The 19,217-nt window shown below is 47.5% G+C and overlaps 1 protein-coding gene across 1 annotated transcript in view; it reads left to right on the top strand.

The window, feature by feature from the left end:
• The window catches only part of LOC120985918 (aminopeptidase N-like), a 105,624-nt gene extending 87,950 nt beyond the window's left edge, over positions 1-17,674 (top strand). The window contains exons 20-22 of the mRNA XM_040414139.1: positions 7,295-7,435; positions 7,975-8,053; positions 17,365-17,674. Coding sequence (XP_040270073.1) covers positions 7,295-7,435; positions 7,975-8,053; positions 17,365-17,526 — 382 coding nt within the window. The 3' untranslated portion in view covers positions 17,527-17,674. The remainder of the gene's footprint in view (positions 1-7,294; positions 7,436-7,974; positions 8,054-17,364) is intronic.
• Positions 17,675-19,217: the final 1,543 nt, after the last annotated feature.

A 19,217-nucleotide genomic window follows, 5' to 3' on the forward strand; every position in this document is an offset into this window, starting at 1 on the left:
TGATGACGAAACACAGGTGCCCACTGCCGCGTCTTTTTGCAGTGTGCAGACTGAACAGGAGGAGGTCAGGGAGGGAGACTGGGTGGAAGACGATGCAGAGGACGATGAGGTCTTAGACCCCACATGGACTGAAGGTCGTGGCGATGACTTTCACAGTTCAGAGGAAGAGGTAGTGGTGAGACCGAGACAACAGCGAAGCCAAAGAGGGAGCAGGGGGCCAAAGCAGACGAGCCGCCGCCCCCAGAGTTCGCCTGCTACTGGACATCGCCAACAGGGACCCAGCCCCACAAAGGCAGCTTCAAAGAGTTCCCTGGCATGGCACTTCTTTAAACAATGTCCTACCGACAAGACCCGAGTGACTTGCACGCTCTGCCATCAGAGCCTGAGGCGAGGCATTAACGTTCTGAACCTCAGCACAACCTGCATGACCAGGCATCTACATGCAAAGCATGAACTGCAGTGGGGTACACACCTTAAAAACCAGGCACTCGCTGAGGCTCCCCCTGCTCCCTCTACCGCTGCTGCCTCGGCTTCCGCCTCGAGAGGAATGTTGCCACCTGCCGAGCAGCAAACAGAGGATGTGCCACCGACACCACCACCACCGCCACCGTCAACTAGCGTCTCCACTATATCACACAGCAGCGTTCAGCTCTCAATATCTCAAACCTTAGAGAGGAAGCGCAAATTCCCCCCGAGTCACCCTCGAGCCCTTGGCCTGAACGCCAGCATTTCTAAACTGCTGGCCTTTGAAATGCTGTCATTCCGGCTGGTGGACACAGACAGCTTCAAACAGCTGATGGCCATGGCTGTCCCGCAGTATGTGGTTCCCAGCCGCCACTACTTCTCCAAGACAGCCGTGCCTTCCCTGCACATGCAAGTGTCCGATAAAATCAAGTGTGCACTGCGCAACGCCATTTGTGGCAAGGTCCACCTAACCACAGATACGTGGACCAGTAAGCACGGCCAGGGACGCTATATCTCACTAACTGCACACTGGATGAATGTAGTGGCGGCTGGGCCCCCGGCGGACAGTTCCTTGGCGCACGTCCTTCCGCCCCCTAGGATCGCAGGGCATCATTCTCTGCCTCCTGTAGCCTCCTCCTCCTACTCGGCTTCCTCCTCCACTGCTTCCACCAGCTCATCCGGTCAGCCACACACCTTCACCACCAACTTCAGCACAGCCCGGGGTAAACGTCAGCAGGCCATTCTGAAACTCATATGTTTGGGGGACAGGCCCCACAGCGCAAAGGAGTTGTGGCGGGGTATTGAACAACAGACCGACGAGTGGTTTCTGCCGGTGGGCCTCAAGCCAGGCCTGGTGGTATGCGATAATGGGCGAAATCTCGTGGCAGCTCTGGGACTAGCCGGTTTGACGCACATCCCTTGCCTGGCGCATGTGCTGAACTTGGTGGTGCAGAGGTTCATTCACCACTACCCCAACATGTCAGAGCTGCTGCATAAAGTGCGGGCCGTCTGTGCGCGCTTCCGCCGTTCACATCCTGCCGCTGCTCGCCTGTCTGCGCTACAGCGGAACTTCGGCCTTCCCGCTCACCGCCTCATATGCGACGTGCCCACCCGGTGGAACTCCACCTTGCACATGCTGGAGAGACTGTGCGAGCAGCAGCAGGCCATATTGGAGTTTCAGCTGCAGCACGCTCGCGTCAGTCGTACTGCCGAACAGCACCACTTCACCACCAATGATTGGGCCTCCATGCGAGACCTGTGTGCCCTGCTGCGCTGTTTCGAGTACTCCACCAACATGGCCAGTGGCGATGACACTGTTATCAGCGTTACAATACCACTTCTATGTCTCCTTGAGAAAACACTTAGGGCAATGATGTTAGAGGAGGTGGCCCAGGTGGAGGAGGAGGAGGAGGATGAGGGCCAGTCTGTTCGAAGTGGCTCAGAGGGAGGTTTGTTTAAGCAGCAGAGGACAGGTTCACAAGTCGCCAGCCAAGGCACTGTACTGGAGGACGAGGAGGATGAGGAGGTGGAGGGGGACGAGGATGACGCAAGTTCACAGCGGGGTGGCAGCCCAGGCCCATCACTGGTGCGTGGCTGGGGGGATACGGTGGACGATGACGATACGCCTCCCACAGAGGACAGCTTGTCCTTACCCATGGGTAGCCTGGCCCACATGAGCGAATATATGCTCCAATGCCTGCGCAACGACAGCAGAGTTGCCCACGTTTTAACGTGTGCAGACTACTGGGTGGCCACCCTGCTGGATCCCCGGTATAAAGACAATGTGCCCACTTTAATTCCTGAACTGGAGCGCGACCGTAAGATGCGCGAGTACAAGCGCACGCTGATAGAGGCGCTCTTGAGAGCATTCCCACATGTCACAGGGGAACAGGTGGAAGGTGAAGGCAGAGGAGTGGCAAGAGGTCGCCAACGCAGCTGTGTCACGGCCAGCTCATCTGAGGGCAGGGTTAGCATGGCAGAAATGTGGAAAAGTTTTGTCTCCACGCCACAGCTATCTGCACCGACACCTGATACGGAACGTGTTAGCAGGAGGCAGCATTTCACTAACATGGTTGAACAGTATGTCTGCACACCCCTCCACATCCTGACGGATGGTTCGGCCCCATTCAACTACTGGGTTTCGAAATTGTCCACGTGGCCAGAGTTAGCATGTTATGCCTTGGAGGTGCTTTCCTGCCCGGCGGCCAGCGTTTTATCTGAACGCGTATTCAGCACGGCAGGGGGCGTCATTACTGAACCAGGCATGGATCCCACAGGACCTGTCCCTCCCTTGTGCAGAGTAGTCCTTATTAACTGCCTAAAACATGTCTTGTTGTGCTACGGGCCACTTCTTTATTTGATACAAATTTTATGAAACCCACAGTTGAATGAAACTCTTCTCTGTCTGGGCGCCGGGGCCTAACCAGATGAAAGTGGCCGGTTAAACTAACGGGTGACATGAAGCCATAACCTCTGCAATGCTACCTCTGTCTTCTGTCTGGGTGCTGATGCCTAAGTCAAATAAAGCGGTCTTCTGCTGTGCTGGGGGATATGAAGCTAATCTCTGACCTCTCTCCTCTGTCTGGGTCCAAAGGCCTAAATCACTGAAAGAGGCCTTCTCCTGTGGTGTGTGATATGATGCCAGAATATGTGCTGTGGGGCCTCTCTCCTCTTCCTGGGTGCAGGGGTCAAATAAACTAAATTGTGGCCTACTCCTGTGGTGTTGATATGATGCCTGATTCTCTGATGTGGAACCTCTCTCCTCTGTTTGGGTGAAGGGGTCAAAGTAACTAAATGGTGGCTTCTCCTGTGGTGGCTGATATGATGCCAGAATATGTGCTGTGGTGCCTCTCTCCTCTTCCTGGGTGCAGGGGTCAAAGTAACTAAATGGTGGCTTCTCCTGTGGTGGCTGATATGATGCCAGAATATGTGCTGTGGGGCCTCTCTCCTCTTCCTGGGTGCAGGGGTCAAAGTAACTCAATGGTGGCTTCTCCTGTGGTGGCTGATATGATGCCAGAATATGTGCTGTGGTGCCTCTCTCCTCTGTCTGGGTCCAAAGGCCTAAATCACTGAAAGAGGCCTTCTCCTGTGGTGTGTGATATGATGCCTGAATATGTGCTGTGGTGCCTCTCTCCTCTTCCTGGGTGCGGGGGTCAAAGTAACTCAATGGTGGCTTCTCCTGTGGTGGCTGATATGATGCCAGAATATGTGCTGTGGTGCCTCTCTCCTCTTCCTGGGTGCGGGGGTCAAAGTAACTCAATGGTGGCTTCTCCTGTGGTGGCTGATATGATGCCAGAATATGTGCTGTGGGGCCTCTCTCCTCTTCCTGGGTGCAGGGGTCAAAGTAACTCAATGGTGGCTTCTCCTGTGGTGGTTAGTATGATGCCAGAATATGTGCTGTGGGGCCTCTCTCCTCTTCCTGGGTGCAGGGGTCAAAGTAACTCAATGGTGGCTTCTCCTGTGGTGGCTGATATGATGCCAGAATATGTGCTGTGGTGCCTCTCTCCTCTTCCTGGGTGCGGGGGTCAAAGTAACTCAATGGTGGCTTCTCCTGTGCTGATTGATATAAAGCTGATGGTTGTGCCATCTGACATGGTTGCCAGGGTCTGATTCAATGGGGGCCTACTCCTGTGGTGGGTGATCTAAATGCCTGATTCTCTGCTGTGAAACCTCTCTCCTCCGTCTGGGTGTAGGGGTCAAAGTCTTTCAAAGTCGCCTTCTCCTGTGCTGATTGATATGAAGCTGATGGTTGTGCCATCTGACATGGTTGCCGGGGTCCCATTAAATTGTGGCCTACTCCTGTGGTGGTTGATATGATGCCTGATTCTCTGATGTGGAACCTCTCTCCTCTGTTTGGGTGAAGGGGTCAAAGTAACTAAATGGTGGCTTCTCCTGTGGTGGCTGATATGATGCCAGAATATGTGCTGTGGGGCCTCTCTCCTCTTCCTGGGTGCAGGGGTCAAAGTAACTCAATGGTGGCTTCTCCTGTGCTGATTGATATAAAGCTGATGGTTGTGCCATCTGACATGGTTGCCAGGGTCTGATTCAATGGGGGCCTACTCCTGTGGTGGGTGATCTAAATGCCTGATTCTCTGCTGTGAAACCTCTCTCCTCCGTCTGGGTGTAGGGGTCAAAGTCTTTCAAAGTCGCCTTCTCCTGTGCTGATTGATATGAAGCTGATGGTTGTGCCATCTGACATGGTTGCCGGGGTCCCATTAAATTGTGGCCTACTCCTGTGGTGGTTGATATGATGCCTGATTCTCTGATGTGGAACCTCTCTCCTCTGTTTGGGTGAAGGGGTCAAAGTAACTAAATGGTGGCTTCTCCTGTGGTGGCTGATATGATGCCAGAATATGTGCTGTGGGGCCTCTCTCCTCTTCCTGGGTGCAGGGGTCAAAGTAACTCAATGGTGGCTTCTCCTGTGGTGGCTGATATGATGCCAGAATATGTGCTGTGGTGCCTCTCTCCTCTTCCTGGGTGCGGGGGTCAAAGTAACTCAATGGTGGCTTTTCCTGTGGTGGCTGATATGATGCCAGAATATGTGCTGTGGTGCCTCTCTCCTCTTCCTGGGTGCGGGGGTCAAAGTAACTCAATGGTGGCTTCTCCTGTGGTGGCTGATATGATGCCAGAATATGTGCTGTGGTGCCTCTCTCCTCTTCCTGGGTGCAGGGGTCAAAGTAACTAAATGGTGGCTTCTCCTGTGGTGGTTGATATGATGCCTGATTCTCTGCTGTGAAACCTCTCTCCTCCATCTGGGTGTAGGGGTCAAAGTCTTTCAAAGTCGCCTTCTCCTGTGCTGATTGATATAAAGCTGATGGTTGTGCCATCTGACATGGTTGCCAGGGTCTGATTCAATGGGGGCCTACTCCTGTGGTGGGTGATCTAAATGCCTGATTCTCTGCTGTGAAACCTCTCTCCTCCGTCTGGGTGTAGGGGTCAAAGTCTTTCAAAGTCGCCTTCTCCTGTGCTGATTGATATGAAGCTGATGGTTGTGCCATCTGACATGGTTGCCGGGGTCCCATTAAATTGGGGCCTACTCCTGTGGTGGTTGATATGATGCCTGATTCTCTGATGTGGAACCTCTCTCCTCTGTTTGGGTGAAGGGGTCAAAGTAACTAAATGGTGGCTTCTCCTGTGGTGGCTGATATGATGCCAGAATATGTGCTGTGGGGCCTCTCTCCTCTTCCTGGGTGCAGGGGTCAAAGTAACTCAATGGTGGCTTCTCCTGTGGTGGCTGATATGATGCCAGAATATGTGCTGTGGTGCCTCTCTCCTCTTCCTGGGTGCGGGGGTCAAAGTAACTCAATGGTGGCTTTTCCTGTGGTGGCTGATATGATGCCAGAATATGTGCTGTGGTGCCTCTCTCCTCTTCCTGGGTGCGGGGGTCAAAGTAACTCAATGGTGGCTTCTCCTGTGGTGGCTGATATGATGCCAGAATATGTGCTGTGGTGCCTCTCTCCTCTTCCTGGGTGCAGGGGTCAAAGTAACTAAATGGTGGCTTCTCCTGTGGTGGTTGATATGATGCCTGATTCTCTGCTGTGAAACCTCTCTCCTCCATCTGGGTGTAGGGGTCAAAGTCTTTCAAAGTCGCCTTCTCCTGTGCTGATTGATATAAAGCTGATGGTTGTGCCATCTGACATGGTTGCCAGGGTCTGATTCAATGGGGGCCTACTCCTGTGGTGGGTGATCTAAATGCCTGATTCTCTGCTGTGAAACCTCTCTCCTCCGTCTGGGTGTAGGGGTCAAAGTCTTTCAAAGTCGCCTTCTCCTGTGCTGATTGATATGAAGCTGATGGTTGTGCCATCTGACATGGTTGCCGGGGTCCCATTAAATTGGGGCCTACTCCTGTGGTGGGTGATCTAAATGCCTGATTCTCTGCTTTGAAACCTCTCTCCTCCGTCCGGGTGTAGGGGTCAAAGTCTGTCAAAGTCGCCTTCTCCTGTGCTAATTGATATAAAGCTTATGCTTGTGCCATCTGACATGGTTGCCGGGGTCTGATTCAATGGTGGCCTACTCCTGTGGTGGGTGATCTAAATGCCTGATTCTCTGCTGTGTAACCTCTCTCCTCCGTCTGGGTGTAGGGGTCAAAGTAACTAAATGGTGGCCTACTCCTGTGGTGGGTGATATGATGCCTGGTTCTCTGCTGTGGGACCTCTCTCCTTTGTCTGGGTGCTGTGGTCAAAATAATAGTAAGTGACCTTCTCCATTGGTGGGTGACTTGAAGCCTGATTCTGTGCTATGGGACCTCACTCCAATTAATATTGTTTAATTTTTATTTATTTTATGTTAACTCATCATTTCCCTATCTACATTTGTTTGCAGGGGATTTAACTACATTTTGCTGCCTTTTGCAGCCCTCTAGCCCTTTCCGGGTGTGTTTTACAGCCTTTTTAGTGCCCAAAAGTTCGGGTCCCCATTGACTTCTATGGGGTTCGGGTTCGGGATGAAGTTCGGGTCGAGTTCGGATCCCGAACCCGAACATTTTTCGAAAGTTCGGCCGAACTCGTCGAACCCGAACATCCAGGTGTTCGCTCAACTCTACTCCAAGTACTTTGGTTGCCTCCCACACTCCAAAGACATACTGATAGGGAACTTAGATTGTGAGCACTATTGGGGACAGCGAGTGATAAAGTCTGTAAAGCGCTGCAGAATATAGCAGTTCTATATAAGTGCATAAAATAAATAAATAAATGTCTGTTATATTGCTGAGGAATATGTTGGCACTATATAAATAGGTAATAAATAATAAAAATAATAAATATATTTCACACATATGGTCTATATAGTAAAAATTGATGTGTGCTTATAATTTTATATTTTCAATTCACAGACTTCTGGAGTTTTCCTTGGATCCCAGCAAAATCCGCAAACAAGATACTCTTTCTACAATTACCAATGTTGCTAACAATGTGGTAGGCCAGGACCTTTGCTGGGAATTTATTAGCGCCAACTGGGAAACACTTGTGAAAGAGTAAGTAAAAAAGCAAACAAGAAACGCTAATCGTATAATGGACTGTTCTACCTCACCTTAGGACTTTATTTTGTAACCATCACTAATATATAATTATGTAAATCCATCTGAATGTTTGCATCTGGTTAATGGAAACGCTGTTATAATTGTCTGCAAATCAAAATGAAATAATAACTTCCTATTTACATGACTGTATTTGTGGTCCGCATCTGATCCACATTTTTGCAGATGCGGAAACATTCATTTCAGTGGCTTCGTAAAAACTGCAGACAGCACACTGTGTGGTGTCCGCATCCATATGTCCGCATCCGTAGCCCCGCCAAAAAAAATACAACATGTCCTATTCTTCTCCATTTTGTGGACAAGTATAGGCATTGTTACAATGGATCCGCAAAAAAAAAACTGATGCAACAGGGAAGTCACACAGACGTCATCCTAATTTTTTGCAGACCACAAAATACAAAGGTTCGAGTGAATGCACCCTTATATTGACACATTATTTACTTGTTTGTTCATTCATTTATTGTTTTCTTTGTTAGGATTGGAGCTGGAATGTCCTTTGGTAATGTGATTAATGGAGTAACTAGAAGATTTTCCACAAATTTTCAGCTGCAGCAAGTAAGTAATAATATTTTAGCAGCTCATTGACTAGTTTACATGAGAAGTAAATATGCTCATGGTTAGAACTGGATAGGAGATTACCAGGATACACTGTAAATAGGAAAACATTACTCTCACTGCCTAGAGGTTTACAATATTATCAATGACTAAAGAAATACTCTTATAATATAACTTTTAATTCATACCTTTAAAAAGACCATATCATTTTCACACAATAGGAAAACATTCCCCAATTTTGCATAGTATAGCTATTGTAATCGTCAGATAGCTTAATGGTAAGGATACACCTGTAAGCAAGCAAGCATACAGCTTACCACCCTAGCTAAAGTGCCTGAGGACCCAGGTCTTTCTGCCCCCCACTGAGATGATTGGTGATCATAGCCAGTGTCATCATCATGACCATTATCAGCCTTGTCCTCCGGCACAAGCAACTTATCCTCCTCCTCCTCCTTCAGTGGTAGCTCCTCATCCTCCACTTCCTCCTCCATGAGACTTTCTCCATGTGTACTCCAAACAGCTACAGGGCAGCCAGAAAGATGTAGAAGCTGCACTTCTTCTGCTTTCTCTTGTTGCATCTGGATGACATTATACATGCCGCATTTGTCCCTACTGATAAATCTGGTGGCTACTTTGAGGAAACAATGCATGCTCCTTGCTGAGTAGGTCTGGTGCATGACGAAATCACTCATCACTTTATGTTGCTCGTACAAACGCCCTAGCATGTACAAGGTGGAATTCCAGCAAGCTGGAACGATGTAGATCAAGCGGCGCAAAGGCAGACTGTTCTGTCACTGCAGGTCTGGGTGGGAGTTCCTTGCCACAAAAGAATGGCTGCAATGCAAGGACAGTCTCCTGGACATAACCAGCACTCTATCAAACAGTGTTGTACAACTAAATTTATCAGGTACGCCATGGAGGGAGCGAGTGTTATTTCACCCAAATGCAGGGCAGCCACGATGTTACTGCCATTGTGGCTGACCACATTGCCCTGTTAGAGTTTGTGAGGAGACAGCCAGCAGGGTGTTTGCTGCTTGATGCACTTGAACAACTGATTGGCTGTGTGGCTACTTTTGCCCAGTCCGATCAGCTCTAATGCGGGATGGCAATGCTTCACTTTACACATATGATAAGAGGGAGAGGGAAGTTGGAACGATGCTCTACCCTGCTTCTGGTGGATAAAGGAGGATATCCATGGAGGAGAATGTGGAGGAGGCGGATAAGCCTCTGATGTGGGAACCAGACCAACACAAGCATGGAGCTGCCGCAATTTTTTTTTTAACCCAGTGGGTTGTGAAAGACATGTACTGTCCCTTCCTGTAACAGCTGTTCCAGGTGTGGACGGTGGTGTGCATCTTGCCACACACCGAGAGTTTCAAGGAGTGTCCCACATTCTCTGCCAAGTGACAGTACAAGGCAGGGATGTTTTTTTTTTGGGAGAAATAGTGGTGGCTAGGTATCTTCTAGTAAGGCTTGAGCGTACATCATTAGAGATGTCCCGAACTATTCGCCGGCGAACAGTTCCCGGTGAACATCGCTTGTTCGCGTTCGCCGCGGCGGGCGAACATGTGCGATGTTCGGTCCGCCCCCTATGCGTCATCATTGAGCAAACTTTGACCCTGTACCTCACAGTCAGCAGACACATTCTAGCCAATCAGCAGCATACCCTCCCTCCCAGACCCTCCCACCTCCTATCAAAAAGCAAGGACAGCATCCATCTTAGATTCATTCTGAAGCTGCAGTGTTAGTGAGAGCAGGGACAGTGCAGCTGCTGCTGATTTAATAGGGAAATCATTAGCTAGTCCAGTGTTCTGTGTCAACTCCAGTCCTCAAAGACTCATCTGATCTGCTGTAAGGACAGCGTCCTGACAGCACCCCAAAAAGCCCTTTTTAGGGCTAGTACATCAGTCTGCTTTTTTTTTCCCTCTGTAATATAATTGCAGTTGCCTGCCAGCATGTGTCAGGCCGACAGCGTGTACTGTGCCCACTGCTAGTGCCCACCACTCATATCTGGTGTCACAGTAGCTTGCATTTAAAACAGTAAAACTATTTTTTCTCTGTAATATAATTGCAGTTGCCTGCCAGCGTGTGTCAGGCCCACAGCGTGTACTGTGCCCACTACTGCCAGTGCCCACCACTCATATCTGGTGTCACAGTAGCATGCATTTAAAACAGTAAAACTATTTTTTCTCTGTAATATAATTTCAGTTGCCTGCCAGCGTGTGTGTCAGGCCCACAAAGTGTACTGTTCCCACTACTGCCAGTGCCCACCACTCATATCTGGTGTCACAGTAGCTTGCATTTAAAACAGTAAAACAATTTTTCTCTGTAATATAATTGCAGTTGCATGCCAGCGTGTGTCAGGCCCACAGCGTGTACTGTGCCCAGTACTGCCATTGCCCACCACTCATATATGGTGTCACAGTAGCTTGCACGCATAGTACCACTAATCTAAAAAAAAATGACAGGCAGAGGCAGGCCACCCCGCAGGGGCCTTCGTGGTCGTGGTGCTGTGATTTCCTTTTTGCCCTAGAATAATGCCCAGTGTTCAGAGGCCACGTACCCTGAACTCGAAAAGTTCTGAGGACATAGTTGACCGGCTAACACAGGACACCCAATCTTCTACAGCTTCTGCTCAGAACCTTGACGCACCATCCTCCTCCAGCTCAGCTTCGGGCACCTCTCAAGTTACCACTCGCCCGCCTGCCGCCACCACCAACACTAGCACCCACCTAGGTACAACTGCTTTGCAAAGGCACATGATCTCACATCACAAACGCCTATGGGATCAACACATGATGAGTACAAGCAGCACACAAACTCAAAGCCACCATCCTCCTCCTGGTCCAGCATCTTCAGCCTCATCAACCACTGCTGTACTCTTTGCCCCCTCTCAACCACCCGCCACTCCGCCTCTCACCTTCAGCAGTTCCTGCTCATCTGCCCACAGTCAGGTGTCTGTCAAGGAAATGTTTGAGCGTAAGAAGCCAATGTCACAGAGTCACCCCCTTGCCCGGCGTCTGACTGCTGGCTTGTCGGAACTCTTAGCCCGCCAGCTTTTACCATACAAGCTGGTGGAGTCTGAGGCCTTCAAAAAATTTGTAGCTATTGGGACACCGCAGTGGAAGGTACCCGGAATAAAAAATTTTTCACAAAAGGCAATCCCCAACCTGTACTCTATTGTGGAAAAGGAAGTCATGGCATGTCTGGCACACAGTGTTGGGGCAAGGGTCCATCTGACCACTGATACCTGGTCTGCAAAGCACGGTCAGGGCAGGTATATCATGTACACTGTGCATTGGGTAAACCTGCTGACGGCTGCCAAGCATGGAATGCGTGGCTCTGCAGTGGAGTTGGTGACACCGCCACGACTTTCAGGCAGGCCTGCTGCCACCTCCTCTACTCCTCCTACTCCATCCTCTTCGCTAACCTCCTCGGCTGAGTCTTGCTCCACATCAACTGCACCCCCCCAGCTCCCCAGGGGCTATTCCACATCCCGTATACGACAGTGTCACGCCGTCTTGGGGTTGATATGCCTAAAAGCAGAGAGTCACACCGGACCAGCACTCCTGTCCGCCCTGAATGCACAGGTGGATCAGTGGCTGACTCCGCACCAACTGGAGATCAGCAAAGTGGTGTGTGACAATGGAAGCAATTTGTTGGCGGCATTGAATTTGGGCAAGTTGACACATGTGCCGTGCATGGCACATGTGTTGAATCTGATCATACAACGCTTTGTGTATAAGTACCCAGGCTTACAGGACGTCCTCAAGCAGGCCAGGAAGGTGTGTGGCCATTTCAGGCGTTCCTACACGGCCATGGCGTACTTTTCCGATATTCAGCGGCGAAACAACATGCCAGTGAGGCGCTTGATTTGCGACAGCCCAACACGTTGGAATTCAACACTCCTAATGTTCGACCGCCTGCTCCAACAAGAAAAAGCCGTCAACGAGTATTTGTATGACCGGGGTGCTAGGACAGCCTCTGCAGAGCTGGGTATTTTTTTGCCACGTTACTGGACGCTCATGCGCAATGCCTGTAGGCTCATGCGTCCTTTTGATGAGGTGACAAACCTAGTCAGTCGCACCGAAGGCACCAGCAGCGACATCATCCCATTTGTTTTCTTCCTGGACCGTGCTCTGCGAAGAGTGCTGGATCAGGCCTTAGATGAGCGTGAAGAGGAAGAGGAAGAGTTGTGGTCACCATCAACACCAGAAACAGCCTTATCAGCATCGCTTGCTGGACCTGCGGCAACGCTGTAAGAGGAGTCTGAGGAAGAGGAGTCAGAGGAGGAATGTGGCTTTGAGGAGGAGGAAGACCAACCACAGCAGGCATCCCAGGGTGCTCGTTGTCACCTATCTGGTACCCGTGGTGTTGTACGTGGCTGGGGGAAAGAACAGACTTTCAATGAGATCAGTGAGGACGAGGAACGGGACATGAGTAGCTTGCCATCTAACCTTGTGCAAATAGGGTCTTTCATGCTGTCATGCCTGTTGAGGGACCCTCGTATAAAAAGGCTGAAGGAGAACGACCTGTACTGAGTGGCCACGCTACTAGACCCCTGGTATAAGCAGAAAGTGGCTGAAATGTTACCGAATTACCGGAAGTCGGAAAGGATGCAGCAGTTCCAAAACAAGTTAGAAAGTATGCTTTACACAGCATTTAAGGGTGATGTCACAGCACAATGGGAATCTAACAGGGAAAGAGGTGAAAGTAATCCTCCTCCTACCACGACCACGCCGGCAAGGACAGGATGCTTTACAGACGTGTTGTTGATGGAGGACATGCAGAGCTTTTTAAGTCCTACGCATCGCCACAGCCCTTCGGGGTCCACCCTCAGATAATGACTCGACCGACAGGTAGCAGACTACCTCGCCTTAACTGCAGATAGCGACACTCTGAGGAGCGATGAACCCCTTGACTACTGGGTGTGCAGGCTTGACCTGTGGCCTGAGCTATCCCAATTTGCAATAGAACTTCTGGCCTGCCCCGCTTCAAGTGTCCTGTCAGAAAGGACCTTCAGAGCAGCAGGAGGCATTGTCACTGAGAAGAGAAGTCGCTTAGGTCAAAAAAGTCTAGATTACCTCACCTTTATTAAGATGAATGAGGCATGGATCCCGAAGGGACTGACAGTGGGGGATGCATTTGACTAATTTTTCTGGCTGGATAATTTTGCATAGAAAAAACATTAATTTTCTTTGTGATCATCTAAGGTGATCATTAAAGCCTACTAGGCCAACAATGGGCCCACACTGCAGAATAATTGTTTTCTGGGTCACTTAACTGTCACTGAACTACCTCAGCACGACCATAGGCTTTGAAAAACCGCCATCGCCTGCAATCTCCCAAACGTGCGCACGAGCACAGTCATCACTACACCAAGATTGACGCATAGAGGAATAAAATTTATGTCATGAGTGTATCAACTATTGACAACTCTTTGCGGTTGTCTAAAATCTATGAGGACGTAACAGGGATTAAACTGATAAGAATAGTACTACTTAACACACCACTCATATAGGGTGGCACATTACATTGCACGGCGCAAGCGCAGTGCCCCAAATTGGAAGTAGGAGGACCAACCAAGCATCTTTTTCCATCTCCCGGTTCCTAAAATCTATTCCATACACCGGCCCCTGGTAGGGGACGTAACAGGGATTAAACTGATAGGAATAGTACTACTTAACATACCACTCATATAGGGTGGCACAGTACATTGCACGGCGCACGCGCAGTGCCCCAAATTGGAAGTAAGAGGACCGACCAAGCATCTTTTTCCATCTCCCAGTTCCTCAAATCTATTCCATACAACGGCCCCTGATATGGGACAAAACAGAGATTAAACTGGTAAGAAGAGATTTTTTTAATTTAAAAAAAAAAAGGACAGCCTCTGCGGAGCTGGGTATTTTTTGGCCGCGTTACTGAACGCTCATGCACAATGACTGTAGGCTCATGCGTCCTTTTGCAGAGGTGAAAAACCTGGTCAGTCAAACCCAAGACAACATCATCGACCTCATCCCATATGCGTTTTTTCTGGAGCGTGCCCTGCGAAGAGTGCTGGATCAGGCCGTAGATGAGCATGAAGAGGAAGAGTTGTGGTCACCATCACCAACAGAAGCAGCCTTGCCGTCATTGATTGCTGGACCTGCGGCAACGCAGAGAGAGGAGTCTGAAGAAGAGGAGTCAGAGGAGGAAGGTGGCTTTGAGGAGGTGGAAGACCAACCACAGCAGGTGTCCCAGGGGGCTTGTTGTCACCTTTCGGGGACCCTTGGTGTTGTATGTGGCTGGGTGGAGGAAGAAACCTTCAATGACGTCAGTGAGGACAAGGAACGGGACATGGCTAGCTTGGCATACAACCTTGTGCAAATGGGGAGTTTGCGGTTGTGCAAATGGACTGTTTGCGGTTGTTTGCGGTGCGTTAAACGGGGAGTTTGGTCTGTCATAGTTTGGTCTGTCACTGTGAAGCGGGCGTAACCCTTACACTACCTGCTCAATACAACAGGATGCCTGATGTTTTAAAGCACGTTATTCCAAACTATTTAGGAATGTTAGGTGATTTATGCCCTTTTTTGGATTGAAACCCGACTCTGCATCAACTACGTAATTTTCCATGGGAGTTTTGCATTGGATTTCCCTCCGGCATGCCACAGTCCAGGTGTTAGTCCCCTTGAAACAACTTTTCCATCACTATTGTGGCCAGAAAGAGTCCCTGTGGGTTTTAAAATTCGCCTGCCTATTGAAGTCTATGGCGGTTCGCCCGTTCGTGAACATTTGCGGAAATTCGCGTTTGCCGTTCGCAAACGGAAAATTTTATGTTTGCGACATCTCTATACATCATTAGCTCTAGAAAAATAGACACTGCACACTCAGCAACTTGGCCAGGTGAGAGTTAAGCTTGCCTACCAGCAGATTGCTCAGTGCATTCAATTATCGATGGCTGACAACAGAGCAACGTAGGAGTAGTCTCAGCATAAGAAGAAGTAACTGATAACGATGACAAGGGCACGGTACTGCATGTGGTTGCAACCAGTATTCCTCAAAGGAGAAAGAGGACATTCCTGTTGTGCTGACAGCAGCTTAAATTTTCCAACTGGTGATGTTGCATCATGTGCTGCAATAGAGCCGTACTGCATACATTTGTGTTTGAATGCCCACGGCTTTAATCCTGCAGATATTGCACACGGCAATGCTTTCATCTTCTTCCTGTCCATCACACAGTCTTCGTCATCATCATCAACCTCCCCGTCCACACCACTTTTATCAAACTGTGATATGACTTCATGGGCTCCTTGGCCCCCCTCCCGATTCCCTTCTCTGTGTTTGCCCCAAGTACCACTGTTGATACCATTGCCTCTACTACCACGATCATAGAGACAAGTGCAACTATTTCCACCAACACAGCTATGCATGACGTCCCCTGCCTTATGACAGTGCAAACGCTAACTGTTCTTACACAAGTCATCACCATGGAGACTCTCTTGAGTATCTTCTATGGTTTTCCTATAAATGAAAAGTACGCAATTTTTGCAGTAAAATTTCTTTGAACTACACAGTATCTTGCAGTAAAAATAAAATGCATATAATAACACAGGTATAACAATTGCATTATTGCAGTAGTGCTTTTGTTGTAATTACCCATTATCTTGCAGTAATATGAAACGGGTTTAATAATATGGGTATAAATATGTTATTGCAGTTTTGCTATTACTGTAAATACCTGTTATCTTGCAGTAATATGCAATGCATTTAATAACAGGGGTGTAAAAAGAGCATTATTGCAGTTTTGCTTTCATTGCAACGACCTATTGTCTTGCAGTAATATGCAACTAGGGTTGAGCGAACCCGTGGGTTCACCGGGTTCGGCCGAACTTCAGGTCAAAGTTCTGGTTCGGGACCCGAACTTGACCCGAACTTCACCCTGAACTCGGAGCCCATTTAATTCAATGGGGACCCGAACTTCACTTTATTATTTTCCGTTATAACATGGTTATAACGGAAAATATTAGAATTCTTAAAACAGAATGCTAAATACAATGTCTACTGAGGGGTTAAAAAAAATAAAACTCATCCACTTGATCACGCAGCCGGTATCTTCCTTTCATCAGGACCTGCAAAAGGTGGTGAGCGTGGTGACGTCACCGCAGGTCCTTTTGAAGGTCCTGAAGAAAAGAAGATACCGGCTGCGCAATCAAGTGGATGAGGTGAGGTTTTTTTTAGGTTTTTTTAACCCCTCAGTAGACATTTTATTTAGCATTCTGTTTTAAGAATGCTATTATTTTCCATTATAACCATGTTATAATGGAAAATAATAAAATCACCCGAACACCGAACCTGAACTTCAGTGAAAAAGTCCGGGTTCGCTCAACTCTATATGAAACGCATTTATTAACACGGGTATACAAATGTTGTTATTGCGGTATCACTTTGCTGTAACTACCCATTATCTTGCAGTAATATTCAACGCATTCAGTAACATGGGTATAATGCACTGATTTGCCCAAATTACGAATTGTAAATTCAAACTGGTTCTTAGAAACAAAATGTGCAATTCCTTAGCGTTTGTAGCCGAATGTATGCTTTTGGGGTGTTGGCAGTAAGCTTATGAATTGTAGAAACTTAAGCTTTAAAGAAAAAAAACTGTCTGTCTGTTCATATACAGAATGAAATGAGTTGCCAGCTGCTGTATGAAACACACAACTGGGTGGCCAGTCCCTCATTCCCTCACTACATGCTTTCCTTGCATTCCCTAAAATATACTCAATTATATCTTATTATTATTTCCCTATACTTACAGTGTCCTTGTCACAGCATATTAGTGGCTTCTGTCTGTAATGGCTTTTTGTCAAACACTGCCAGGTCACAAGGCAAAGACAGAATGGCAATTCTTCTGTCTAAGCATCAGGACCTGGCTGCCTACTACACCCTTAGTGGCTGATCAGGCCATCTTTCAGCCTCTCAGCCAATTAGGGCGAGCCATCCCCCCACTTTCTCACGGTGTCATGTGATGCTCCATCTGGTTTTCCCCACCAATTTTTACAGTAAAATGGTGCTGGGTGCCGTTTTCATGGGATTTGTCTGAAGCGAATTGCAAAAAGTTTGGATTCATTTGATAGACAATTTTTTGTAAAATGAATAACGAATCCGATTAGTTAAGAAACACTCTTATCTAGTCTATACTGCTATTCGAGGTTTGTTTTTGGCTTCCTTGAGTTTACAAGTGCAAAAGTTTGAACTTGATGAACTTGTGTCTTTTTTAATGCACTAAAATTATTTTCAGATGACCAAATAACAACGGCTTATTTTTTCTCCAGCTTAATCGGTTTAAACAGCTCAATACTGATAACAACATTGGTTTCGGTACTGCGTCTCGTACTTTGGAGCAAGCTATAGAGAAGACGAAAGCTAACATCATCTGGGTAACTCAGAATAAAGCTGCTGTACAGCAATGGTTCGAGAATGCTATAAACCCTTAAAGCAGATGAAAAACACTACTGCACAATTGTGAAGAGAACGTTTACAAACCACATGTACCTCCATATGTGGTTTTCTATAATGTATAAAGCTACAGAGAAAAGAAAAATGATACCATAGAAATGTGATTTCTGTTCTGACAAGATTCCTTCTGCTAGATTACCCTTCTTCGGGTTTCTATGAATTTCCATTCTGAAGTGACTGAGAAACCCAAATGTATTCACATTTGCATATCTATGTCCTTAGGTTCCAGAGGCTTTTGTATGTGGTACTTCTGCTGTCATATATATTACATGATTGGAGAAAATTTGAGGAAATACTTTTAAAGGGAATGGGTCATCAAAAAATGAACTATTGCTTAAATCAAGTTTTTAAATTAAACATTTTTAAAGAATTTTTGTTGATTTAAAAAAAAAAAATCCATGTCCCTATATATTTAAAGCGGCTCTGTCACCAGATCACCCCTATAGAACCAGGCACATAGCATGGTAGGGTACTTAAAAAGCCCACCTCCTGGTGCTCAATATTGCCTGCCCGCCGACAGTGAGGAGAAAGGTATAACTGCAGGATCACCCCTACCAGGCTACGTGCCTGGTTTAATAGGGGTGATCTGGTGACACAGCCGCTTTAAATACTGTTAAATCCTGCAGTTTTCGCATTGGCCACTAAGCCTTAAATATGTCAAGACTTCCTGTTCTTGAAAGCAGCCACATGGGCAATAGACACAATAGACTGGAGGGACCCCATTGACCTCTATAGGAGATATTTCTAAGCAGGCTTTCTGACCTGTGCAGAGGTCAGGAGCGAGTAGGTAAGTTGTGAAATCACATAATATGGTGTATTCTGTGTTATCTATACAAAGCTGATATCTGTCATTGTAATTCTGCCTGTTATGATAATGCAATGGCTACTAAAAAAGTTACCTATAGAGAACAAGAAGTCTCCGCATATTATTAGCTTTTTTTAATATAGTGACATGGAAAATGAAAACAAAAAGCCCCAAGAATTCTTAAAAAAAATATGCTTAAAGCAACCCTTCAAGAAAAAAATTCACATGAACTGGGAAATTAACAGAAAATGCACATGATGACCTCCTTTTCATCTTTTTAGTTGTGCTAATTCTCAAGCTGCTCTTCGCCATCCAAGATAGCCACACAGCTTCTTAGACTATATGCTGCACTTTGTATATTGGTAGCCCAAAGCACTTCCTGCTTGTCCATCACTGGTCTTGGATTGTCCAGCACTGTTCACATGAGCAGTGCTGATCAATCCAAGAGCAGCAGGAAGCGGTGCTGCCATCTTGAATGGCAGAAGAAGAACCCAGGAATTGGCAGATCTGCGGCTGTAAAGATGAAAAGGAGGGCATCAGGTAAGTGCTCTGTTCATTCCCCAGTTAATGTGAATATTGTTTTTCCTTAACCTGAGGGTCGCTTTAAAAGATTTAAACAGTAGGTCATTTTCTGATGACACACTTCCTTTAATATCTAATGTCTCCTCTAAGAAAAAAAGCTGAAAATCAATTTAAAAAAATGCTGTACAGTATCATTCCTTGCTTGCTATCTTGGTACAACCTCTGCTGATAACCATGTTTACTCCATAAACCCAATTACTGTAACCTTTAGGGTGCGTACACATGGGAAGGATACGGCGCTGATTCGCCACATGGGTAGATTCTGCAATGTTTCACAGTACC

This window comes from Bufo bufo, chromosome 1, assembly GCF_905171765.1.
Source record: "Bufo bufo chromosome 1, aBufBuf1.1, whole genome shotgun sequence".
NCBI lineage: Eukaryota > Metazoa > Chordata > Amphibia > Anura > Bufonidae > Bufo > Bufo bufo.